The sequence below is a fragment of the Oratosquilla oratoria genome, chromosome 9 (assembly GCF_046742065.1).
Source record: "Oratosquilla oratoria isolate Oo_2021 chromosome 9, ASM4674206v1, whole genome shotgun sequence".
NCBI lineage: Eukaryota > Metazoa > Arthropoda > Malacostraca > Stomatopoda > Squillidae > Oratosquilla > Oratosquilla oratoria.
Window position 1 is genome coordinate 41,971,048 of NC_134785.1, and position 27,700 is coordinate 41,998,747.

Consider the following 27,700-nt stretch of genomic DNA (forward strand, 5'->3'; position numbering starts at 1 on the left):
TTCACCCTTCCTCTCTCTATCTATATATTACCCTCTTTTTCACCCTTCCTCTTCTATTTCACTCTCTCCTTCCCTCCCCCTTTCCTCTTCTCTCTCTCTGTCTATTTATCTATCACTCTTTTTCACCCTCCCCCCACTCTCTCTCCCTCTCCCCCTCTCTCTTTCACTCTCCCCACCTCTCTCTCTCTTTCTCTCTCTCTCTCTCTCTCTCTCTCTCTCTCTCTCTCCTTTACCACCTCTTCGGCGAGATATTTTCCTGGAGCATGTGAATTGCCGCTGGCTTTTCCTTTCCGAGGAAATTCTCCCAACTCTCACCCCTTCCGTGCCGGGCAGCACTTTTTCTTCTACTGTATTGTGTGTGTGTGTGTATGTGTGTGTGTGTGTGTGTGTGTGTGTGTGTGTGTGTGTGTGTGTGTGTTTACCTAATTGTGATATATAAGATAAAAGCTAAACTCGTAGGATACTGTCTGTCATCAATGTTCAAATATTAATTCAATTTACTCTATATTTCCAGAAATATGCCTTTATGTAAATAGGTGTATGTATGTCTCCATGTGAGTTTGTGTGCGTGTCGTGTGAAAGGGATATTATAGTTATTACTATCGTTATCATTATTATTACTTTTATTATTATCATTATATTACTGTTGTTATTATTATTATTATTATTATTATTATTATCATTATTATTATTATCATTATTATTATTGCTGTTAGTGTTGTAATTATTATTGTCATTTTTATGATATTCATATCATTACAAGGTTTATTGGGAACCAAGTGACTATATCGGGTTTTGTCAGCCATTGTTGCAAATTTTGTCTCTTTCAGGTAAATCAGTTGTTGAAGATTTTCCAACTTTTTCCCAAATTCTCACAGAAAAAGTTCTGGAAGAGGCTGCTTGTGACTTCAGTTGCGTGTAGCCGTCTTCCAGTTTAAACAAAATGTAGTATTTTAGTGTACTCTTATGTAATTTTGTTCTTATTGCAGTGATTGTGTGCAACTGAAGGACTGCGAGGTGCAATGATTTAATGTTGCACCATGCTTTGAAGTCACTTCTCAACACTCAACGTCACTGAACGGATACGGGGAACACATCGTAAGCATACTTACCGAATGTTGACATTTGGTATTCACTTCCCAACTATATTAGTCGTTGATATGTTATCAAATGTTGTTTTCTGGTAGATAATTTAATATTTAAAAACGTGGTAAAGTGTTGATTGTTTTGAAGAACCCAGGTATTTGACTAGGAAGATTAAATCAGTTCCATAGACATCAACTTGTGGCAACGCGTATCAAGGAGAGGTTGATGACGTCACGACGTGCCGTCTCCCCTCCACCCAGACTCGACTAGTCACAGTCAGTCGGGTAAAGTCCTTGTAAGGTGCGCAGTAGAGAAGCTCCGAGACACAATGTTCCATGTAAGTACCAAGTCTTTTCGAAATTGTGTTTATTTCTTGTCATACTTTTAGTGAATGGAATTGTTATGAAACTATGTAAAGGTGGCAGAAGTTTGCTTGCTTGTATGGTCACTTGTAATGTGAACTTCGTAAGGAATTTCCGCCTTGGAGTGGACACTATTGGCCATATTAAAGACAATAGAAATAAGATAACGGTAACATGCAATACGAGGGGACTCACTTCAATGTAAGAAATCACGAAATTGAATTTGAAAATCTCAAATTACATGTTGACCTTCTACAATCAACTTATCACTTATGCCCTTCTTACACCACGTTCCTGTCCGTTCCTTCACCGCAAGATTATTCTTTTGTTGACCAAAATAAGATTTATAAAGTACGCCATTTGTCTTGCGTTAAAGTTACCCGCAATGCAGCATGGTGTCCTGTGTCAACTGGAAAGAAAGTAAATAGAAAGCATGTGGGAATGCAGGCTTGGTGAGAATATTCAGGGATGTAGTGTTGATTAATATATAAAGTTGTGTTGATAAATATTTTAAAGGGATGTATTGATAAATATTTTAAAGGGTGTGTATTAAGGTTTTAAGGGATGTATTGATACATATTTTAAGGATGTGTATTAAGGTTTTAAGGAATGTATTAAATGTATTAAGGGGTGTATTAATTAATATGATAAGGAAAATATTGATAAATGTAATTGGTGACAAACTGAATAAAGACGGCACACATAAGCTAATGAAAATGCCACTTGGTTTGGGACGGTAGGACATCACGAAGCCATGGAAAGAAATTGAAGGAAAAATATAACGATAAACACAAATACATACAAGATATATGGACTAGTTTACCAGTTTCGTGCATGCAAGACAATAGAACTCTGTAAAGGACTACAAACTACATATTGTTTAATTTGTAATCTCTGGTGGCTTTCCACCCACGTACTGTAGTGCTAAGGTGTGGGTGGGGAGGGGGCGTGTTTGATTCTTCCCCACCTTCCTGTAAGGGGAAAATGCCTTTTTCATTATTGCATATATTATTATTGTTATTATTTTCATCATCCGTGAAGGACTATAGGGTGATGACTTCATAGATTAATGACACCCCTACGGACCAAGTAACATTGCATTTTATAAATGAAGATGGCAAGTTGGGTGAAAGAAATGTGGGTCAATGTAAACGACAAAGGGCTGGGCATGAAATTGAGGATGGGGAATAACGAGAAAATGTGGTATATGGAACAAGTGTGTTACCTTTTGGGACAAGAACACCGCCAATGTGTTCCTCATGAGTGTTAGGCAGCACTATGGCGGCGGCTGAACAAGGAGATTTACAATTCTCCATCTTGTTTCCTACAACGTGAAATCGGGGAAATTTTTGAAAAGCAGCCTTTATATTGTGATTATTATTATTGCATCATTGTTGATATTAAGTTCTGGCACCCAGTTTTCATGAAAACGTTCATTTATATTTCACCTGCCATTTTCACCATTATGTCGATAATAATCCTGACAATTAATATATGTTTGTTTTGTCGTTGTTTAATCGTTGTTAAGATTATCCAATTATTATCTATGAATCATCACCGTAACGAACATTCCCATGAACGTTGTGACGTATTTGATAGATGTGGTGAAAGCTGGACGATTTCATTATTCATAATAATAATGACTAAGTGTTAGTCTCCTGTTATGGAAGAGATTGAGCAAGTGGGATTTATGTGGTGCAACAGGAAGAAGTGGTGATCAAAGCAGACAAAGTAAGCAACAACGGACTATCGACAGCCAAAATTTGTATCATTGGGCGCACGTTATCAGCATCTGCCACTGCCTTGTTCGTTTCACCTGTTTAGAGTTCAAGTACAATAAATTCTTCGTATAATCCTCGAATCTCAAAAAAATCTTCGATACGTAATAAGCTAAATCATATTACGTTTAATTGTGAATTCTTTTTGGTCTGGGGGCTAGTTTGTGGTTATGGATGTAATGCATGTGTGCGGCAGTCGAAGCCAAACGCAGTCAAACGAACGCACAGTCGGGGAGGAAAAGTGTCGAGTGTGGTAGCTTTACATACATAAACATTTTTGCGAGACGCGTGAGTCAGTATTGGGCGTTATGCTTGATAGTGATGAATAAGAAGCACGACACTTACCCCATCCTTCCTCGCTCTTCTCATATTCTTGTGATGGTTTTTATCACTTAGACACCTTTCATTTATGTCACAAGAATCGGTGAAAGTAGGTTAGCATGGCTAAGTTATTGACCTCACTGTAAGAATAAGATGGTTGACAATTGAAATGGGTGAACAAAATAGAAAGTGTCTTAGTATGGAACGAAAGAGGTAGATGCCCAGGGACAGAAGCTAAAGAGATGATGGATTAAGAAATACGGTTTTCAGGAAAGACGCACCTGTTTATGGGATTACTTGGATGAAGAAAAATACCAGCCAAACAAAATTAATTTACTAGTCAGGTTTGTCTCAGGGAAGCAATATATATATATATATATATATATATATATATATATATATATATATATATATATATATATATATATATATATGTGTGTGTGTAGGGAAGAGAAAAATTCTTGGAATCCGAGCGCTTTTGTGATATTTTCACATCTTCAAGGATTACAATAGAATAAATAAGTACAGAATAAGATGAGATGTATATAAACACACGAGAGGTTTGACACATGGAAAGGGTTACCATTTAAGCTAATTATTTCAGGTTAGGTCAAGTCTTGAAGGGTAGGGGTGGGTGACCTCATTCCTTACAGTAATTATCGTATATACTCTTAACAATAAATAAGTCAAGTTTGTATAGACCTAGATTTGTTATTGAGGAGTTGTTCATAATCATGTTTGATGATACAGGATTCTATAATATTTCTTTCAATCCAGTTTGACATGGTACAATTTTTTTTTTTCCCAGTCGATCGGATGATCAAAATCCCTTACATAAGTAAACAGGACATTAGAATATTGGCCTGTCTTAATGCTGTGCTTATGCTGTTTTATTCTTCTAAATCTTTCCTTGTTTACCCAACATAATATTTATTACAATTAAATCATGGTATTTTATAAACACGTCCCTTAAAGTCATTTGGGGAGTTTTTTACCAGTAGATTTTTAAGTGGTATTATTTCTAAAGACAACATTAACATTAAAATATTTTAAGATATTTGGAATCTCTATCATATTTTCATTGTATGGAAGTATCGACAGGTTTGTGTTGTTATTTTTTTCTTTCAGTATTATAAAATGCCCTTTTTGCATGTTTCAAACAATTATCCATAAAGTGTCTTGGGTATTTTAACTGGTTTCCAATTTCATAAATCTTGCATATCTCATCATCAATAAATTCAGGGTTGCAAATATGTAATCTACGGAGGAACATAGAAGAAAATGTTGATTTCTTAACTCTAATATGGTGAGCAGAATAATAATGAATATATGAATTTACATTAGTAGATTTATGGTAAACACTATTTAAATTTCTTACCACGTCTATAAACTTTACAATCCAAAAAGGAAATGCTTGAATTATCTTCAATCTCAACAGTGAATTTTATTGAAGGGACTAAGTCATTCAATTTTGTAAAAAAAAATCATTGAGATTTTCATTGGTAGTCAATGGGACCTTTCGCAGTCAGGCTCGTAGATTCCTATTAGCGCTAGAATTTTCAATTGTCTCGGATTTCACGAGGCAAAGGGGTGACTTAGCTAATTTGGAAACCGATATTTAAAAAAAGATACGCCATAAATTGCTGCATAAATGTATTTAAAATTAAAAACATGATTCATAATGTTATAATTTTTACTTACTGGTGTGTGATAAAGCTTTGTTAATTTAATTATAAAGTAAAACTAAAAATAGGTAATTATTTTTACTGAAGTAACTATGAGCAGTAAAAATAAGATGATGTTGATTTCGGTTTGTGCATTTTATCTGAGAGTGTTGAAAAATAATGGATATCACTGTCACGTCCTGTATATGAAGATAATCAGTGAGATAAAAAATAACAGTGGTGGCGGACATACGAAGTTAACGACATTTTTTGTAAATAATAGCCTCTTAGATCTGGGAGCTATTTTCAAACAAATATGACTAATTTTACGTGTGCCGTGGCAAACTGCACGTCAGATTAAAAAATATATATAACTTAAGACAAAGTTTATCGTACCGAAAAAATTAAGTCTTCGATGCAAAATTATATTTTCGATACATTACATGGATTTGCCTATTGCTTGGTGCATTCAAATGAAAGTATATATCAGTATACGTCCATTGAAGTAGGTAGAAAATGACAAATTGCTTGGCTTGATACAATTATAGGCTGTTTTACGAATATCATCTGTGATTATAAATAGAGGCTCAAACAATGCTATATGCCGTTTGCAATCATGAAATTAATTGACTTAAATTTCAGACACAATAATGTACAACGATACACCTCTGTAAGCTTATAAAACTTGCCCAAAAAAGTATTTATTTTCCGGCAAGAATTACAAAATCTGGTGGTGTCTGGTATCAATTTGCTCACTGCGAAAGGTCCCATTAAATCAACATTGTTTTTACTTTTTTTGTTTTTGTTCATTAAAAATGAGGACACCTTATGTAAGAAGTATGTGTACATCTATGTGTGTGTGTGGTTCATAAGAACATAAGAATAAAGGAGACTGCAAAAGACCATAAGGCCTACACTAGGCAGCTCCGTATCCATCACCACCTGTCATCCCCATCCATAAAGTTGTCTAATCTTTTTTTAAAACAACTGATAGTTTCAGCGCTTACTACATGGTTACTAAGTTTATTCCATTCATCGACCACCCTATTAGTAAACCAATTCTTGCCTATTTCCTTCTTAAATATAAATTTGTCCAGTTTATACCCATTACTGCGAGTCCTGCCCTGTTGTTTTATTATGATGACCTTGTTTGCATCACCCTTGTTATAGCCTTTGATCCACTTGAACACTTCTATTAGATCACCCCGCACTCTGCGTCTTTCCAGAGAGTGTAAGTTTAGGTGCCTAAGCCTCTCTTCATAAGGCAAATTTTCGAGTCCTTGTATCATTTTGGTCATTCTTCTCTGTACTGATTCTAGTGAATTTATGTCCATTCTGTAGGAAGGAGACCAAAAATGTACCGCATAGTCAAGGATGGGTCTAACTATCGCTAGATAGAGTTTAATAATTACCTCTGCACTTCTATTCGTTACCGTCCTAGCAATGAAGCCTAATGCTCTATTAGCTTTATTTCTGGCGCTAATGCACTGCTTCCTGGTTTTAAGGTCCGGACTCACCAGAACTCCCAAGTCCCTCTCGCACTCAGATTTTTCTAAAAACGTGTTATCTAAGCTGTATCTATTTTCGGGGTTGTGTAGCCCTACGTTTAACACGCTACACTTAGAGATATTGAAGTTCATTTGCCATTTCACCGACCATGTTAACAGTTTATTAAGATCATCCTGCAGAATCTGGGCGTCGTCTCCTGACCTAATTAGGCGTCCTATTTTAGTGTCGTCCGCAAACTTACTAACATCACTATTTAACCCATCGTCTAAGTCGTTTATATACATAATGAACAACAAGGGACCCAAAACCGAGCCCAGGGGGACCCCGCTAGTAACATTTCCCCACCTAGATTTTATTCCATTTATGGTGACCCGCTGTTTTCTGTTACTAATCCAAGCTCTAATCCATTCTAACACTTTTCCTCCTATGCCATGGGCTTTGATTTTATTTAGTAGTCTCTGGTGTGGCACTTTGTCGAACGCTTTGCTAAAGTCAAGGTAAATAACATAGTAATTTTCATTGTTGTCTGACGCCTTATATACTTTAGTGTAAAAGGATAGAAGATAAGTCACACATGACTTACCCTTGGAGAAACCATGCTGTGGATCACGAATTAAATTATGCCCCTCGATGTGTTCTCTGAGTCTATTTACTATTATTGATTCAAGCATTTTTCCTATAACCGATGTCAAACTGATTGGCCTGAAGTTGCATATAGACGATCTATCTCCCTTCTTAAAAACAGGAACAACGTTTGCCTGCCTCCAAGCAGTTGGAACAGAACCAGTGTCTACCGATTTATTGAATATTTCAGTTAATTGGTCGCAGATTTCAAATTTACATTCTTTAAGCATTCTTGGAAAAAAAATCGTCTGGACCCGGAGATTTTGTAGCTTTAAGTCTGTCAATCTGCTTGACTACTTCTTCTTTACTAATGCTGATATTAGTTAGACTACTTTCTTCATCCCCTCTGAAAATCGGATCGCAGTCAGGTACTTTACCATTAGTAAACTCCTCACTCATTTTTTCTTCAGATTCTATCATGACATTTTCATCGTTTTTAATTGGTCCTATACTTTCTAAACTTTTTGTTCTATAGAGGTGAAAGAAACCCTTTGGGTTGGGTTTTGCTTGACTGGCAACCTTGATTTCATAATTGCATTTCATCAATTTGGATGGGGTTCTCTGTGTACACATGTGCGTTTGTGTATTTTATGTGTGGATGCGTTCTTCCCGGCCCAATCTGCTTAAAGGTCAACTGAGGAGGTTTTGGATTTCTTTATTTATTTATTTATTTATTTTTTGTTAGAACACTAAAATTCATGCTTCTAGCATTTTATAGTCTTTATCCAAATAACATGATCTTAAAAGTGCCTGGTAGCAGACCAACTTTTAGCGTGAGTTCTACCTCCCGTTAGTACTATAGCGTGAAGTCTACCGGTGCATTATCCCGTGAACGGTCAACTATTTTTTTTTTTTTTTTCATTTAAACAATAGTTTTGAGATATTTAACAAGAATCAAAATACCATAACATATTATGTACAGCACTTTATTAAACAATACACAGGTAATACACATGTATTATATATTACTCAAAATAACAATAATCAAAATACCACAATATATTATGTGCAGCACTTTATTGAATAATCTTATGCTTAGTAACATAAATAAAAAAAATAAAGTTAAAAACCACCAAAGCATCAAGAAAACATATATACGAATAATAAAGAACACATTTGGACAGTTTTTAGAAAAAAAATTGAGGACGAGTTGACCACTCAGCTTGTCATGCGGGGACCAGTTGTCCTAGGGGAGCAGTATTGGGGAGCAGTTGACCGAGGAACAGTTGACCGGGGACCAGTTGTCCTATAATCGCATTATCCATCCCTCATGGATATCACACATTTCCATACATTTATTTTAGCGATAAACACATAATTTGTACATATCCTAGGAATGAGTTATATAGATAGTTGGATTTCTAATTACATTCATATTAAAGGAAGAAAGGTAAAAATAAACATGTTATCTTATATTTCCATACATTTATTGTAGCGATACACGCTTCGTACATCAAAGGATTACAAAGGATTACAAAGGCGGAGCATGCCGACAGGAGACCTTTTGATCCATATCTAGGTCGGATGCAAAAAAAAAGAAAAAAAATCATATTAATAATAAATTAAAACTATAATAATGTAAAAATAACAAATAAAATACATAAATAAATGCATAGGTATAGTTGAATAACAAACAAAAAGGTAAATAGTAAATGATTATAAATTGACATATAACTAATAATAAATGAAAATCAGACAGACAAATTATAACAAAACAAAAACAAATAATATAACATAAATTATAATCATTACAGCATCTTACTTAGGTATTTATCTAAATGATTCTTAAAGCTTCGAACTGAACTACATTGCACTACCTGTGCAGGAAGTTTATTCCATTCATTAACTACACGGTTGGCAAAGTTGTTTCTACCTACTTCCAAATTGAATCTATTTCCGGACAGTTTGAGACCATTGTTTCTTGTCTGATTCTCATTCAATGTGAAAATTTGGTCACTTTTGATGTTGTCAATTCCCTTTAAAATCTTAAAGACCTGTATCAAGTCACCTCTGAGTCTACGCTTTTTTTAGGGAAAACAGATTCATGTGCTTAAGTCGATTTTCGTATGATTTATTTTTGATATTTGGAATCAGTTTTGTGGCTCGCCGTTGTACTTTTTCCAGTCTGTCAATGTCTTTAATGAGATTCGGTGACCATACGGAAACAGCATATTCCAAATGTGGACGAACTAACGATTTATATAGCTTGTTAATGAGTGATGGACTTTTGAAATCAAAAGATCGCGCAATCAATCCCAGAATCTTATTTGCTTTCTCAGAGGCTGAAATACACTGCTTGGATGATTTGAGGTCGTTACTGATAATTACGCCGAGATCTTTTTCACTATCCACTTTTGTTAACGAATTTCCAAATAACTTGTAATCGTACTTACTGTTATTTTTACCTATGTGCATTACCTTGCATTTACTTGTGTTAAATTTCATTAGCCACTTTTCAGACCATTGCTGTAATTGATCTAAATCTTCTTGAATATCTAATTGGTTTGAGTGATCATTTGCCACTCCGCACAGTTTTGTATCATCAGCAAATTTGGAAACAGTAGATTTTAGTCCATTGTCTATATCATTTATATATACTATGAATAGAAGTGGCCCAAGAACGGAACCCTGAGGAATTCCACTTGCAACATTTTTCCATCCAGAAGTTTTTCCATTTAAAACAACTCTCTGTTTTCGACCTTTCAACCAATTACTAGTCCAACCTAATAGGCTACCACTTATTCCATGCAAAGCTAATTTAGTAAGTAGTCTTTCGTGTGGGACGGTATCAAAAGCTTTTGCAAAGTCTAGATATATTAAATCTATATTGTTTCTTTTGTCATAATTCGAGATAACTGTGTTGTAGAATTCGAGTAAGTTAGTCACGCAAGAACGTTTCCGTCTGAAACCATGCTGGCTATCATTTATCAAACGGTTACTTTCTAAATGATATTCGATATCATCTCTGATGATAGTTTCCATTATTTTTCCTACGATCGAAGTCAAACTTATAGGCCTATAGTTATTTGGTTTCTTTTTGTCACCTTTTTTGAATATGGGAGTAACGTTACCTAGCTTCCATTCTCTTGGGACATCTCCGGATATGATGGATTTCTTGAAAATAATTTCTAATGGAAAAACAATCTCATTTTTCATTTCCTTTAAGATTCTTGGATGCCAACCGTCAGGCCCTGGTGTTTTATTAACTTTGAGTTTGTCTATACACCTTTTAATTTTTTCTTTTGTTATATTTACCGTAGTGAGTAAGTTTACCCCAGACTTTTCACAGGTTTCAGTTTGGAATTCACTTTGAGGTGTTTCGTTTACGAATACCGAGCTAAAATAATTGTTTAAGATATTACACATTCCTTCATTTGAATATTCAAGTTGACCGTCAGCAGATAATAGTGGACCAATGTGATTCCTAACAACCTTTTTATCTCTAATGTAACTATAGAATTCTTTGGGATTCTCTGGATTTATCAGCGATGTTCATTTCGTATTGTCTTTTTCTTTTTGTCTTTTTTAAATCTCTGTATTGATACATAACTTTCATAGTCATTAGATGCACCCGAGCACTTATATTTCTTATAAGCCTGTCTCTTTTTAGCAATACTTTTTTCAGTTTCTTTGTCGAGCCACTTTGGGCGAGACTGATTTGGAGGACGTCTGTCCTTAAAAGGAATGTAAGTTTGAATCATCTAAGAATGACACAAATAGACTATTGGAATTATTTCTCATCACCTTCCAGCAGAAATGAGCGTTGCCTCCATTCAACATCCTTCCTCGGTTGTGCTTCCGTCGACCAGCAAATCTTGCCTCATCAATTTGGATGGGGTTATCTGTTGTTCCGACCATCTTACCTCGTTGATGAGAAACTGTAGCTGTACACACTTCTCGGCACATGTTGAACCAGTCATTTACATTATTGGCAGATTTTCCTGTGAGAGTCGTTACTGTGGAGATTGGTATATCCAATACAAAGAGAAATATTAATTCTAATATTTTACACAGGCTCAGGTTGCAGTGCAATTTGTTGTTCCTGCCCGTATAATGGGAAAAAAACCCCTGTGCGAACAGACCATGTAGATTGCCACCCATTTCGAGGGCAACATAACACAGGCTTGAATTATCTTCCTCTGTTAGGCTTTCTTTTTTCCTCCATGACAGAACCGCATTTATGGCATGGGTCTGCTTCTTGAACTGTATCCAAGAGATTGTGCTCTCTTAAAAGGGTGAGTGCTGCTTCTTCTGTCAGAATGACTCTTCTGTAAAACTCCTTTAGCAACATTTTGAAGTGCCCTCAATCGATGTTAACGATTTTATAAAGGCAGAGGAGGAATCTGATTTAGGAGCTCGATTTGCTTCCTTTTATATGGTCAGGTCACGTGGACCGGTCATGTTTTTGATGTATTTGGGTTAGGTCACATGTTTGATGGACAAGTGCGGGGTAGCGGGGTAGCACCAACTTTTCAACGTCAGTAACATTTACCGCCGCTAAGGCAACCGATGACGTAAGGTTTGTTGTTTACATTCTTGGACATGACCAGCGATACGAAAGTGACTTCACATCGAGTGAAGAAGATTTGTCGGATTTGGATGCAAAGCTTCATATTTACAGGCAAAAGTTTCAAAGATTCATGAATTACAAATTGTTTTTATCTATGATAAGTTACAATAAAATATGCTTATATAGCAAAGAGAATAGAAAAATAGTTTGATTGAAGGGGAGAGGAAGACTAGCAAAATATACTCGCAGACATGTCTATAAAATTATCTGCCATAGGTAGTGGTTGCCGTGGGGGAGGAGGGGAAGCCACCAATCATCATATATATGCCTGGCAGTCACCGTGGTCACTTTAACATTCCATCTCAATTTCGCTGGTAGTGTGTGTGTGTGTGATTCACCATGGTCTTGGATCACGTGTTGGAATCGTGACCGACAGCTATCTCCCTCCTGGAAGAGCTCAGAGATCGTATATGACCGATCTATGGGTTATGCTGTGACTTTACACACGCACACAACTCCCCGCCCACGAGATTTGGAGTAACGACTCGCAGCGCAGCGATACTAAAATTATTTCAGCCCTGGGCGGGATTCGAACCCGGCCGTGAACGCTACCACTGCGCTGTGTGTGTGTGGGCACAGTACCGTGGCAGCCCCTCCCCCTCCCCCCACCCCCCACCCAAAAAAAAAATCCTGGCTACGGCCCTGCGTCAGGTCGTCTTCAGACTTTTTGTGGTCTCGAACGGTCCAAATTCTTATTAACAGTTTTCCAAGAAAGGAATACTAACGTCATCTGTTGACTTACATATAGCCTCCCCCACGTGATGATGCCAAATTACTGAAGTAGAAGACTGCAGATCGCTACAAGATCTAGACAATGTGGGAATGGAGTCAGAAGTGTGAAGTGAACTTCAACAAGAAATGTAGTATATAATGGAATTTGGAAAAAGCAAAAATGGAATATTGGGTCAATATAAAATTGGTACCAAGGAAGTAAAAAAAAAAAGTCGACTCAGAAAGGGACCTGGGAGTGATTGTCTCAAGTGACTTGGCACATGATAATATGTCAATAAATTAGTTGGAGAGACCTTTAACCTATTAAGATCAATTGAAGTGGCCTTCGACTGCATGGATGAAGAAATGGTAAAGTAAATAGTGGTTGCACTGATAAGACCTAAATTGGAGTATGCTGCGACACTGTGGGCACCTCGTACAAAAAAACAACAACATAAGATTAGAAATAATTCAAAGAGCAGCGACAAAAATGGCATCTGCACTCTCAAATTTGACACACGAACAAATATTGGATAAATTACATCTATCAACACTGGAACAGAGGAGAGAATAAGGTGATTTGTTGACCATTTACAGAATTATGAAAGGTATGGAAGTTCTTGATAGAGACGACTTATTAAAATGGGACAGAAGAGAAACAGGACACGAGAAGCTAAAGACTGACAATTACAGAAGAGATTTGAAAAAGAATAGCTTCCCAGACAGAGTAATTGATGTCTGGAACAAACTAAACGGGGAAACAGTGAGTGCCAAAACTATACAAGATTTTAAGAACAAACTGGACACGGAGATATGAAAACGGGTTACTACGAGCATAGCTCTCGTCCCGTAAAATACAACTATACCCGTTGCACTGAGATCTGGCCTCATATGATCATATTATAATTTTTTGTCACACACCACCACTGAGGTTAAAATCAAAGCAATGTTTTCTATACAAAGGTTTCGTTTCTTTAAGTCTAGATATGGCATATGTGCATGAGAGAGCGACGTTGCCGCTACATCTAATCTCTGGCCCCGCCCCCCTCATACTGCATTCAGAAAACATTGCATCCACATGCACGTTCTCGCCATGGATGCCCACATGTGGCAACACCGGGAAATCTCCTAGCCCCGCCTTATCGGCCAATTCTCCTTGCGCTGACTATAGGTAAATACATGAGTGACTTGACCATCACCTACGCGTAAGTGATGGGGACGGGGGATTCGTACATTTTGCACACATGTACACACAAGAAACTGAACGCAGAACAGTCGGAGGTACAGTTTTTAGACATGAGAAACTAAAGTTATCATAAAATTGCTCCTCAAATCGTGGGAAATTGACCCCGGAGGTCCCCGCAACTCACATTGAGACGCGCCAACACTAAACTTGTACGTCTGTCCTCCCAGCAGAGGTGGACTGGTGAGGCGCCTCAGTCGTGTCACAGTAGTCGCAGCTCTACTGGCGTCGTGAAGACGTTAGTCAACTGACAGAAACGTACAAGCATAACGTGTGCCTCAGGCAAGTGAAATATCACCTACAGAAAGACAAATGCCAGGGATGAACCGAGTACCGTGCAATATTCACCCACGGCAATGAGTCACCGTTTGAAAACTGACGGGTAAAAAGTGCGCGGTTTTTCGCTCCCGTGCCAAGCCACCCTGGCGCAAAAGACACGTAAGATGTGACCTTAACACACAAACAATTTATGAGAACTACTCGAAACAATGTACCCACAATATCACATAAAACAAATGAGAAAACTAACGAAGTCTACAGACATCACAAAATAAAATGTTAATAATATCAAAGCATCTAAGCTTAGAATCTTTGCAAGTTCAGCCCACCCGCTTATCATTACCTGACACGCATCGCAGTATACTCAACATAAACACAAACCTCAGCAGTATTGTACGTAACATATACATTAACATAATCCGCCAGCATTTCGCTACATATTTGCAAAATGACATTTGCACTCACATTACTAAGAACAAATACGCCATAATTAACTGACAAATAATTTCACCAAACACAATATTTCAACCCAGAAATGTACTTACAAGCGAACGTTCAAATTACCGCCTTTCATTCTTTTTATTTTAATTTAAACCAATAAAAATAATGATAATACAAATGATCAAATTTACGGAATAAATTCGTAATTTGCAACCTCCGATGATGCCAGATGCAGAAGCTGAACATTGTTGGTTTGATGAAGTTTTACTTCTCAGAACATCTTGCTTCATTTTTCTATTGTTTTTTCCTGACCTGCGGAGAGCGATTTGGAAATAATATCGCGCCGAAAAGATGGATAGTTTGGAGATATTAAAGGATGATTGCAGAAATGAAATGTGATCTTTGAATGAACATTTTATCGGCTGAAAGAAACCTGCACAGCGAAGCTATAGCGATAATCCCATACCACACTCCTGGTCATATGGCCATTTCCCGAAGGTTGAGTGTGGTTTGAATTTTCCGCCAAAATCATCGGAAATTTAAAATTCCCGGCTCTGTGCAGGCATGCGCATTGTCGACCCCACCTCCCCCTCCCTATCCCCTCCCTTCTTACCCGGCTAGCTCGAGCCGGGCGTCGCGTCACTTAGATCGCGGAAACGGGACGGAGTGGTTAACTCGCTGCCCACATGGGAGCAGGCGGTCCCGTTTCCTGCTGGTTAATCGTCTGTTAGTTTTATCGCTTTCCGCTTGGCTGCTGGTTTGTCCCATTCTTCGACTTTGATTTTATACGAGCACAATCCGTCCCCGTCTTCGAGCCGTCCCTGGTAAACAACCCGGGTCCTCTCGGAGGACAGGGGACGTGTCTTATGGTACGGAGTGTGGCGCCCCCCAGGGTCATCAGGCCTCTCGGCAGCGCCATACCTCTGACCATCATCGGTCCTCTATTGTCTCACGGTTTGTATCAGGCCCTAGGCGTAGACTTTGACCATATACGATCGCAATACGTCCCCGTCTCCAGGCCGTCCGTGGTAAGAACCCGGGCCTCTTTGAAGACAGGGGGACGTGTCCTATGGTACGGAGTGTGGCGCCCCCCAGGGTCATCAGGCCTCTCGGCAGCGCCATACCTCCGACCATCATCGGTCCTCTATTGCCTCACGGTTTGTATCAGGCCCTAGGCGTAGACTTTGACCATATACGATCGCAATACGTCCCCGTCTCCAGGCCGTCCGTGGTAAGAACCCGGGCCTCTTTGAAGACAGGGGGACGTGTCTTATGGTACGGAGTGTGGCGCCCCCCAGGGTCATCAGGCCTCTCGGCAGCCCCAAACCTCCGGACATCAATGGTCCTCTAACACCATCATAGCTAGCTTCGTCAGGCCCTAGGCGTAGACTTTGACCTTATACGATCGTAATCCGTTCCCCATACGTCTTCGGGTCGTCCGCGGTAAGAACCCGGGCCTCTCGGAAGACAGGGGGACGTGTCCTATGGTACGGAGGGGGTGCCCCCGAGGGTCATCAGGCCTCTCGGCAGCCCCATACATCCGACCAATAATGGTCCTCTAACGCCTTAATGGCTCCCTTTGTGAGGCCCTAGGCGTAGACTTTGACCTTTTCCACTCGTAATCCGTTCCCCATACGTCTTCGAGTCGTCCGTGGTAAGAATCCGGGCCTCTCGGAGGACAAGGGGACGTGTCCTATGATACGGAGGGTGACGCCCCGAGGGTCATCAGGCCTCGGCAGCCCCATACCTTCGACCAATAATGGTCCTTTAACGCCTTATAACTTTCTTTGTCAGGCCCTAGGCGTAGACTTTGACCTTTTCCACTCGTACTCCGTTCCCCATACGTCCTCAAGTCGTCCGTGGTAAGAACCCGGGCCTCTTGGAGGACAAGGGGACGTGTCTTATGATACGGAGGGTGGCTCCCCAAGGATCATCTGGCCTCGGCACCCCCATACCTCCTTGTTTCAATGTTTTTCAAACCCATCACGGCACCACCCCCCTTCCAGTTTTCTTAACAAAAAAAAAAAAAAAAAAAAAAAAAAAAAAAATCACCACCCAGCCCTTCTCATGAGCCACAGCCAACCTCTTATCAACTTCACTTGGCTTGAGTTTAAAGATGACTTACCTGATGTTCCACCCCCAAGTAAAACACAAAAGAACTTTAGACTTAGGGAGTCTAGTGTTAGTTAAAATGAGTATAAATTAGTTCAAAGAAACTACAATCATTTAGTGTAATGAGAAGAGGAAAATCAGTTTTAAATAGTACAGTTTAAGTTGGCGCAAAGTGCTAGGTATTACATAAATAAAATGCCTTGACCTTAAAAAAAAAAAAAAAAAAAACACAGGTCGAAATGGACATGACTTCTCCTATTCAACTTAAGCTAAAATATAGTCATGATGGTCAAGAATTTTACCATGTTGAAATTAATTTCAACGCTCACTGTAACTCAGATCGAAATGACCATGACTTTTCCTATTCAACTTAAGCTAATCTACAGTCATGATGGTCGAGAATTTTACCATGTTAAAATTAATTTCGACGCGCACTGTGACTCAGGTCGAAATGGACATGACTTTTCCTATTCAACTTAAGCTAATCTATAGTCATGATGGTCAAGAACTTTACCATGTTAAAATTAATTTCGACGCTCACTGTGACTTAGGTCGAAATGAACATGACTTTTCCTATTCAACTTAAGCTAATCTGTAGTCATGATGGTCAAGAATTTTACCATGTTAAACTAATTCAACGCCCACTGTGACTCAGGTCAACATGAACATGACTTTTCCTATTCAACTTAATTTAATCTACAGTCATGATGGTCGAGAATTTTACCATGTTAAAATTAATTTCGACGCTCACTGTGACTTAGGTCGAAATGAACATGACTTTTCCTATTCAACTTAATTTAATCTACAGTCATGATGGTCCAGAATTTTACCATGTCAAAATTTATTTCAACGCTCACTGTGACTCAGTGATGTCACGGTATGATAAGATGACGTCATTATGTGATAAATTGACGTCACCATGTCCTATGACGTCAATTTGTGTCCCTGTGACGTCACGAGACGATCCTATGGCGCCATGATCAATCCGGTGACGTCACAGTATAATCACATGATGTCACTAGGTATTAAACATATAGAAGTCCGCTTGTGGGTGATGAGACGTCACAAATTGCCATAGCACACTATTGGATGAAGACGCTCGCCACGGGCTTCGAGGACTTCCCGCGGGAAGACTTGGGGTGAGTTGGATACATACCGAGGGTCCAGGCCCGTCTTCGTGGGAGACGCTCAGGGAACGTCTTCACCCAGGACGAAGCCTCTTGACTAACGCCCACGGACGAGGTCGCTCGGAAACGAACTTGGCCTCGCATACTCCCTTTCGGTTTCTCGCTTACCCCGAGGATCTTCACGAAACTAGTGAGAGTGGTAGGCGTACGTTGGACGGAAGCAAGCGTCTCCACACTCATGTTCCTAGACGGCTAGTTGATGTATTTGCCCACCGGGGAGGGTGTATCGGCCGACATCTCAGTGGCTCTGAGTGTGTTGGCGGACGTGGAGTTCGGGGTGGACTGGGACGGGTCTGCCCTTGCTCCCACACAGAGACTTTATTGGCTCGGGATTGAGTGGGACACAGTCAGCGTCCTTCGGGTGCTCCCCTGCGCCAAAAGAGCGTGCTTCTCTCACACGTCCTCCCTCCTTCGGTGGCGGGGGGGGGGGTGCCTCAACTTCGCGACCCCGGCCCTTCCACTGAGCCGCTTGGGGCGCCGACGGCTGGTACGGGAGGTCGACAGGAGCATACTGCTTCTCCCGCGTGACCTGCCCGGGTCGATACCCTCAGCACTCCACAGGTTGTTGCGTCCCTGGCTTCGGTCGGGGGCCCTACGCCGGTCGCTCTATCCAGGTTTCAAGAGATCTACGTAGTGTAGCAACTACACCCACAAGTGTTCGAGTCGTTCTCCCTCCGCTACGGCACCCCAGAGGTGGACCTGTTTGCCTCCCCAAACACGACCCAGCTCCCCCTTTACCTCACCTGCATCCAAAGGACACGCACAGGAGGCCCAGACGCCTTCACGGAGGACTGGAACAGCTGGAGGTACGTATTCATTTTCCTCCTCCAGCGACACTAGTCCTCCTGAAGGTGATGCAGACCCTCAGATCCTTCAAGGGTCAGGTCCTCCTGATAGCTCCCTACTGGCCAACCCAGCCGTGGTTCGGGGAGCTAATGAGATGGGGCCCTTCTCCCCTTCTACTGGGGTCAGCCTGCCTAGCCAACAGCCTTACCGCGCCTCTCCAAGCGTCACTCCAACTTGATAATTGGAGTTTCTACGGGGAGCTCTCAGCCAACTCTTCTCTACAGAGGCAGCAGACAAGATGCTCAGAGCTCACCTTCCGTCCTCAGTGCGGCAGTGTGGGTCCTGCTGACGGAGATTCCGGAACTGCCTTCGGAGACGCGCGATGGTGACCATCTCCGCCAGCATGGTCCCGGACTTCCTGACTTGGCTGGCTACCTCCACCAACAGGGCACCGGCGACTATCTTGCCTCACTATACAGCCCTCACTGATCCGCTACGCTTTGGCATGAACATCCGAGTGCCACAGAGGGCGTGAACCCTCCTAATGAAGGGGATCAGCGCCTCGAGAGAGCCGAGACATCAACCGGTCCTGGCCTGGTCCTTGCATCGTGTTCTGCAGTACCTGGCGTTCGAAAGGGCCATTATGGAGGAAGAACACTTCCCTCGACGCGTCGCCTTTCTGCTCGCCTTGACTACGGACTACAGGGCTTCACAGCTGGCGGCAATCACCCGCCACCCGTCCGTCTCCAAACTGGAGGAGGACAGCTCGGCCCTAACCCTCTCTCCATCACCAACATTCCTGGCCAGGAACGGCCGAGCGGACGACATGATCGGCCCTCTCAGAATACAATCCTTCCGGGAGGGAGGACGCCCACATCCACTGCGCCCGGTCCGTGCGTTCGAAGACTACGTGGACCACACGGAAGAGATTTCTGAGGATCATCTCTTCTACAACTCGAAATTTAGGATTCCCCTAACCCCGAGGTCCCGGGCGCACCTGCCCTTCCGCTTTTTGGGAGAGAGCCGACCCGGGCCATGCCCCGCACGCCCACAGCATCAGGGACTTTGTGGCATCGCTGGAGTTTCTCCACACCCACTCTGTGGAGCGGGTGCGGGACCTAGGGACTGGACATCGACGACTCCCTTGGGGACACGGTGTCTCTACCACTCGGTCGCCCCTGTCCCATGTGTCGCCATGGAAACGGCTCCACCCCTCTCATCTCAAAAAAGTGGAGGGGGCAAAGGGCGACCGAGGAGTGGGGAGGGGCCAGGAACCGTTGAACAGGATACAAATTTCGTATAATTTACGCATTGTGTGAACAGTGCAATGTTGTGCATGTCACATTCTTCGGCGTGGGTACTTGACGTTTCTTTCTCCCCTCTACTGAGTGATAAAATGAATAAGTCTCCCATAGGAAAGACACACGTAATAACGGTTTGATTCAGGCTTCACCTCTCCTCCCACCTGTCCTCGTCTCATGCATAGCTTCGCTGTGCAGGTTTCTTTCAGCCGATAATATTTCTTTGTCGCGGCTCGTGCCGCTTAAATTCTTCTTATCGGTTTAAGAAACCTGCACAGATTTAGGGTCCCTCCCTCCTCCCACAGGCGAAGCCTTCATTTCTCATTGAAGTGACGCGACGCCCGGCTCGAGCTAGCCGGGTAAGAAGGGAGGGGGAGGTGGGGTCGACAATGCGCATGCCTGCACAGAGCCGGGAATTTTAAATTTCCGATGATTTTGGCGGAAAATTCAAACCACACTCAACCTTCGGGAAATGGCCATATGACCAGGAGTGTGGTATGGGATTATCGCTATAGCTTCGCTGTGCAGGTTTCTTAAGCCGATAAGAAGAATTTAAGCGGGACGAGCCGCGACAAAGAAATAGTTTTTCATCATAAAATAATTCTGGGTGCCTCTGGTCCGTAAGGATTCTAGTAAAGTCCTTAGAATGTTGACTTTGTAAAACTTATGTCGTCGGGGTGCCTGGATAGTGTGTATGGCCGTAGGCTGGCCCAAATGCCTGGGGAAGGGGGCAATAAACACACGAAAGGCTGGAGCCTGGAGGGTAAGGAGTCACTCCCAAAATTCGACAGGTATGCAACCCTGTACTCCAGTCAAGCTGTAACATATTAGAACGTAACATATAGCAAAGCTGTTTGTTATGCAATGTGCATACATTTAAATATTTTAAGGGGGGCTGTGGTTTTCATATGTAAGAACATTATTTCTCCTACCATACATTATATGGTGATATGTCTCATCATTTATAATCCCTTTCGAAGTACGTTGTTTTCTTCTAAATACAATCTAGCAGTACCCAGTGAAAGGACTTGGCTGTAATTTGTGGGAGGGTTATTGGAGTAGTTACCAGACAATGTGGGAGTTTAAAAAATGAATAGATAAATAAATTCTGATAGGGGGAGGCAATCCTCCACGAGGGTACGGCCATTGTATGTATGTGTGTGTATATGTATAAATATATATAATATATATATATGTGTGTGTGTGTGTGTGTGTGTGTTGTATTTATCTCTGCGCGCGCGTGTATGCACATACAGACTTTTCTCCCTCTTCAGGCCCTAGATTTTCCCATTCGGTATGACAGGCACGTGTGTGCCCACACAGTCACATGTTTGTGTGTGTAAGTTTTGTCATTTTTTAATATACTTGACTTGCGAAAAATACACGCATGCGTATAGTCGCATGGTAAATTGTCTCTTTTTGTCCAACTGCCATATATAATTTTGAATTCGGTTATGGTTCATTTTGAAGTCTGTCAAGGGATGGAGAAACGTAAATTTAATGTGTATTTAATTTAATGCCCAATATTGTGTAACAGCGTCTTTGCAGTGGTACATTTTTTATTATGTCGTCTGTCAGACAATTCATTTTAATTTTACATCCTGTGATAATTAGCAGTTGTAGCATAAATGAGAACTCCAATATTCATTCTCTTTAGAAGGCATTTTTGGAACTCCACCCTCGTATTTCAGTGAACTACGTCGCAGTTTTTGATGATAATAACAATATATAATCATAAAGTACAGAAGTAATAGTAACGGTTATGATGATTAACAATAACAATAATCACTGATGGTAGTGACAGTAATTATAATTATTATTGTTCTGTTATTATTATTATCAATATTATTATTAATGAATATAACAAAAAATAATAATAAATGGCAACACCCTGTCCGCCATCATTCCTTAATCCGTTACCCAGTCAAACAGTTAATTTTATGTTTTTAACAGATTTGGACGACAGCTGTGGCGTTCCTCGTGGCGGGGTTTACGTGGGCGTCCGAGCTGTCAAATCCGCCTGTCCTTGAATCGTCCATGAGCACGACCTCCCAAACGACGAGGGACCCCATTTACAACACGCATACCACACCCCTCTACTACGGTGACATAGAGGTGAGGCCAGGGAGTAGTTGCTAAATGATAAATGTAGTAACAGTAGCTGTGGGTATTAGTTATTATAATGAAATAATTATGATAGTAATGCATTCATATACCAAAGGCTTTTTCCTTCTTACATAGGAGGTAGCCAAAAAACAAAGGCATAAAATCCACTCACCCATTCCATCTCTCTTATCATGGTTCCCTGCATCTAGCCCACTGCCCTAGGTCAGAAGCAGTGTCGGAAAACACAACACTTCCACAGCAAGGCCGCTTCGTTTATATGGCGACCCCCCCCCCCTCCTCTCCATCCCCTCATGCAGAAAAAGAGAAGACAAGACCGGGAGAAATCTCTTCGGGCTGCTTCAAATTATTTTACATGCATACTCCCCCCCCCCCAACCCTACCCAACTCCCTTCCAAGCATCACACCATCATCCATACACAACCATTCTCCATTCACCCCTATCTTCTGTCTTCTCCAGTCCTTCCCCAACAGACATTCTCCTCTTTCCCAATGCCCCATTTACCCCATCCATGTCATCCTTTGTCACCCTCTCATGTTCACTCCTTCCACCTCTGCCTTCCACATATATTTTACTAATCTTTCTTCACTCATTCTTTCCATGTGTCCAAATCATCCCAATAATCTTTCATCAACCCTATCTCCCAACTCCCTTTCCACCCCTGTTCTCCTCCTCACCTCCTTGTTTTTCACTCTAACCAACCTAGTAACCCATATCATACTTCTCAGACACCTCATCTCAAACACATTCAAACTCTTCACTTATATTTCATGTTTCTGCCCCCATATAGTGCTATTGGTACAATCACTCCATACAATTTCCTCTTAGCATTCAATCCATGTCTATTTCTCATTACACTCTTAATCCCCCAAAGTATTTACTTGCTTCACTCAGCCTACATTCTACCTCCACTTCTTCCTCCTTTTCCTGCCACATTTGCACCCAAGTACCTAACACTGTCTACTTCCTCCAGTCTCTCTCCCTTAATACTCACTTCCAATCTACTGTCACTTTCTCCCCTTATACATATCATCACCTTTTACCCACATCTTCAACTTCCTTCTTTTGCACACCGTCCCTAACTCTGTCACTAACTACAAAAGATTATAAAGGCAGAGCGTGCTGACAGGAGACCTTTTGGTCCATATCTAGGCTGAATGCAAAAAGTATATATATATATATATATATATATATATATATATATATATATATATATATATATATATAATGATAAATAAATGAACACATAAAAAATATAATAATGTAAATAATAATAATGAATAAATGCATAGATATAGTTAAATAGTAAACAAACAGGTAAATAATAATAAATTGACATAACTAATAATAAATGAGAATCAACCAAATAATAATAATACAGACAAATAATAACAAAACAAGTGCTTATCTAGATGATTCTTAAAGCTTCGAACTGAACTACATTGCACTGCCTCTGCAGGAAGTTTATTCCATTCATTAACTACATGGTTAGCAAAGTTGTTTCTACCCACTTCCAAATTAGATCTATTTCCTGATAGTTTGAGACCATTGTTTCCTGTCTGATTCTCATTCAGTGTGAAAATGTTGTCACTTTTGATGTCAATTCCCTTTAGAATCTTAAAGACCTGTATCAAGTCACTTCTGAGTCTATGCTTTTTTAGGGAAAACAGATTCATATGTTTTAGTCAATTTTTCTATGATTTATTCTTGATATTTTAAATCAGTTTTGTGGCTAGTCATTGTACTTTTTCCAATCTGTCAATGTCTTTAATGAGATTTGGTGACCATGTGGACAAACTAACAATTTATATAGCTTGCTTATGAGTGATGGACTTTTGAAGTCAAAAGATCGTGCAGTCAGTCCAAGAATCTTACTTGCTTTCTCAGAGGCTGAAATACACTGCTTAGATGATTTGAGATTGTTACTGATAATTATGCCAAGATCCTTTTCATTATCCACTTTTGTTAACGATTTTCCAAAAAACTTGTAATCGTACTTATTGTTATTTTTACCTATGTGCATTACCTTGCATTTACTTTTGTTAAATTTCATTGGCCATTTTTGAGACCATTGCTGTAATTTATCTAAATCTTCTTGAATATCTAATTGGTTTAAGTGATCATTTGCCACTCTGCACAGTTTTGTATCATCAGCAAATTTGGAAACAATAGATTTTAGTCCATGGTCTATACCATTTATATATACTATGAATAGAAGTGGGCCAAGAACGGAACCCTGAGGAACTCCACTCGTGGACAGGACGCAGGGACAACCCGTCATCCAGGAGGTGGCAAGATAAGAGGGAGGGTAGAGGGTGGAGTGTATTGGGGGATGGAATGGGTGGGAGTGATTTTTATGCCTTTGTTTTTTGGCTACCTCCTTTGTAAGGGGGAAAAAGACCTTGGTATATGTATGTATAGATATATTAAATCTATATGGTTTCTTGTCATAATTTGAGATGACATTGCGGTAGAATTCGAGTAAGTTAGTCACAAAAGAACATTTCCGTCTAAATGATGCTCGATAGCATCTCTGATGATAGTTTCCATAATTTCTCTTGTGATTGAAGTCAAACTTATAGGCCTGTAGTTACTTTGTTTCTTTTTGTCACCTTTTTTGAATATGGGAATAACATTAGCTAGCTTCCATTCTCTTGGGACATCTCCTCACTCCCTCCTCTGATCTTTCCACAAGCGCAGTGTCATCAGCAAACAACAACTGGTTTATCTCCCATTTTTCTCCATTTTCTTTAACCATCTCCAATCCCGTACCCAATTACCCTTGCATTTACCTCATGTACCACCTCATCCCTGTATAAATTGAACAGCCAATGCGACATAACACATCCCTGGCAAAGCCCCACCTTTACCTCAAACCACTCACTCTCTGACTCTAACACAGGCTCTACTATCATAAAAACTTTTGATTGTTCTTAACAGCTTATCCCATATATATCCCTCTTATCCCATATATTTGCAATACCCTACCTTGTCATAAGCCTTTTCCAAATCCATAAAGGCCCCAAAAATCATCCTTACCTTTTCCTAAAGCTTTCTCACATATCTCTAACGAAAATCTGATCCATTCAACCCCTACCTGTCCTAAATCCACACTATTCCCCACCAATTACTCCCAATCTTTTCAATCAAAACCCTCCCATAAGCCTTCCCAACTACACTTAACAAACTGTTCCTCTAAAACTATACAGGCACTCCTTCAGTCCTCCAGCACTCTACCCTCTCTTAAACAAACATTAAATAACCTCACCAGCCATTCCACCATTACTGCACCTCCCCTTTTCAGACATTCTGCATGATATCCATCCAACCCAGGTGCCTTACCTGCTCTCATCATCTTAACAACTGCCTTCACCTCATATTTCCTTATTTCTCCTCCAATTTCCTCTCATCACTCATTTTCTTAGCACCTCCCTCTGCTACCTTTCCCTCCCTATCCTCCTTCACATTTAGCAACTCTAAAATACTCTGCCCATCTTCCTCTTACTTTCATTTCTTCCATTATCATCTCTTCATCTCCACCTTTTACCTTTCCTTCTCTACCTGATTCACCTCCTCTTCCTCTCTTAATTTCTTTCCAAAACATCTTGTTATTACTTTCAAAATTTTGTCATACTCTTACCTCATTTCACATCTGCTCTCCTCTTTACCTCCTGTATCTTATGCTTTACTTCTCTTTTCTTTTGTTTGTTCCTCTCATATGATTCTTTTGTCCCATTTTGTAACCAATGTATGAATGCTTGCTTCTTCTCTTCTACAACATTCTTTGCTTCCTTATCCCACCACTCACTACCCTTCCTTCTATTTTCTCCCATCCTTGTTCCACACACCATATTTGCACACTTTGTGACTCTCTTTGAACCATCCCCATTCTTCCTCCACTCCTAGTTCTTCTTTACTCTTTAGTCCCTCCCACTCCTCTCTCAACTTCTTGTACTCCTTTTCCTTTTCTTTCTCATTTAAGCAGTTTACTTTAAGCACCTCCCCACCTTCTGTCCTTTTCCTCTTTCTCCATCTATCCTCCACTCTCAACTTACCGTCCACCAAAAAATTATCTGTTATTTCCTCACTCTCTCCCCTTAAAACATGTACATCCTTAACTCTTCCTCCTCTTCTCCTGGTTACCACTATATAGTCCATTAACATCCTATCTACCACTCTCTCCCATGTGTACTTATGCTTGACTTTCTTCCTAAACACTGTATTTGCTATCAGCAGCTCTCTTTCTAGACACATCTCTACCATCAGCACTCCACTACAATTTTTTCCTGGAACTCCACACTTTCCAACCACTCTGTCTGCTGGTTCATTTCCTACCCTAGCATCATTAAGGTCTCCCAGTATACATTGACACTTCTCCCTAAACCCTCTATGCACTTGTTTAAATCTATCCAAAAACACTTCCTTTCATCTACACTCTTCTCACTACCAGGCCCATATGCACTTACAAAAACCCACATCTTCCTTCCCAGTTTCACCTTCAGCTACATTAACCATGAAGAAATCTTCCACTCCACCACACATTTACCTATATCTTCATTTACTAGTATAGCCATCCCTTCACTCCTGAGACCCTCCCAACTACTCCCAAACTCAAACTTGCCCCTCCCTTTCAACTTGATTTCGCTCAGTGCCAACACATCCATCTTTCTTCTCAGATATACTGCCCATCTCATCCCTTTTACTTTCATGTGTACCACATTCACGCAGATTAAAAGACACCATAGTAGTAGTAGTTTTTTTTTTTTTTTTTTTTTTTTTTTTCGCCTCAATGTTTGGCAAAATGAGAAAATTAATATTCAGAGAAGTGGTACCGTACAGTAACATGAGTGGGGGGATAGCATAAAGGAGGGATAATTGCAGTATAATAAAGTATCATTATTTCTCTGAATAGAGATTTGTTCTACCACAGACAAAATTATGTGTGGCTATGCTCTGTAGGGACACCCCATATAGACCCTTAAATATCAGCTGCATGCTACTGAGCAGCTTTTATCCCCACTATATGACATGCATCCAATACACCAGACAGGGATGATAGTAATAACAACATTAAAAGATGGAAAACTTGGATTTGAATGTGCATATCGACTTTAAAATACTTTTCATTTATTATCATTAATAATATTGACGTTATTATTATTACTAACATTATTAGTGATATTATTTTTTTCATTCAATACTGTAATGTATATAAGTATATATACCATCCCATACATGCTGGGATTGTTCACTTTGTAGTGAAGCTTTTTCAGACTATTGAACAATTCCTTTCTGAGAAGGTGAGGGTGTACAGCTGAAGGCCAACCATAGATCTTTCTGGGAAGAAACATGGGACTGGTGTCTGTGTCATATTAATGTGGGAGTTTGTGTCGCAGGCTAATAGGGCAAAATAAATACAGTCAAGACTTGATAGTGTGTTTGGTCTTAGTCCAAACCCTGAGTGTTAGTCCCTTAGAGCTGCACTTCTGCATGGAGGTGAGGGGTTTAACAAGTTTTGAAAATAGATAGTGTATGAGTGGTCACTGGAAGTGACCATGGTGTAATTGGTCAGCATGCCTACCTGGCAAGTGGGATGTTCCG

At 40.4% G+C, this 27,700-nt stretch overlaps 1 protein-coding gene across 1 annotated transcript in view; it reads left to right on the top strand.

Moving 5' to 3' along the window:
• Window positions 1-1,269: 1,269 nt before the first annotated feature.
• Window positions 1,270-27,700, top strand: part of LOC143028343 (uncharacterized) — a 31,440-nt gene continuing 5,009 nt past the window's right edge. The window contains exons 1-2 of the mRNA XM_076190283.1: window positions 1,270-1,423; window positions 21,928-22,089. Of these exons, the coding sequence (XP_076046398.1) occupies window positions 1,415-1,423; window positions 21,928-22,089 (171 nt within the window). The 5' untranslated portion in view covers window positions 1,270-1,414. The remainder of the gene's footprint in view (window positions 1,424-21,927; window positions 22,090-27,700) is intronic.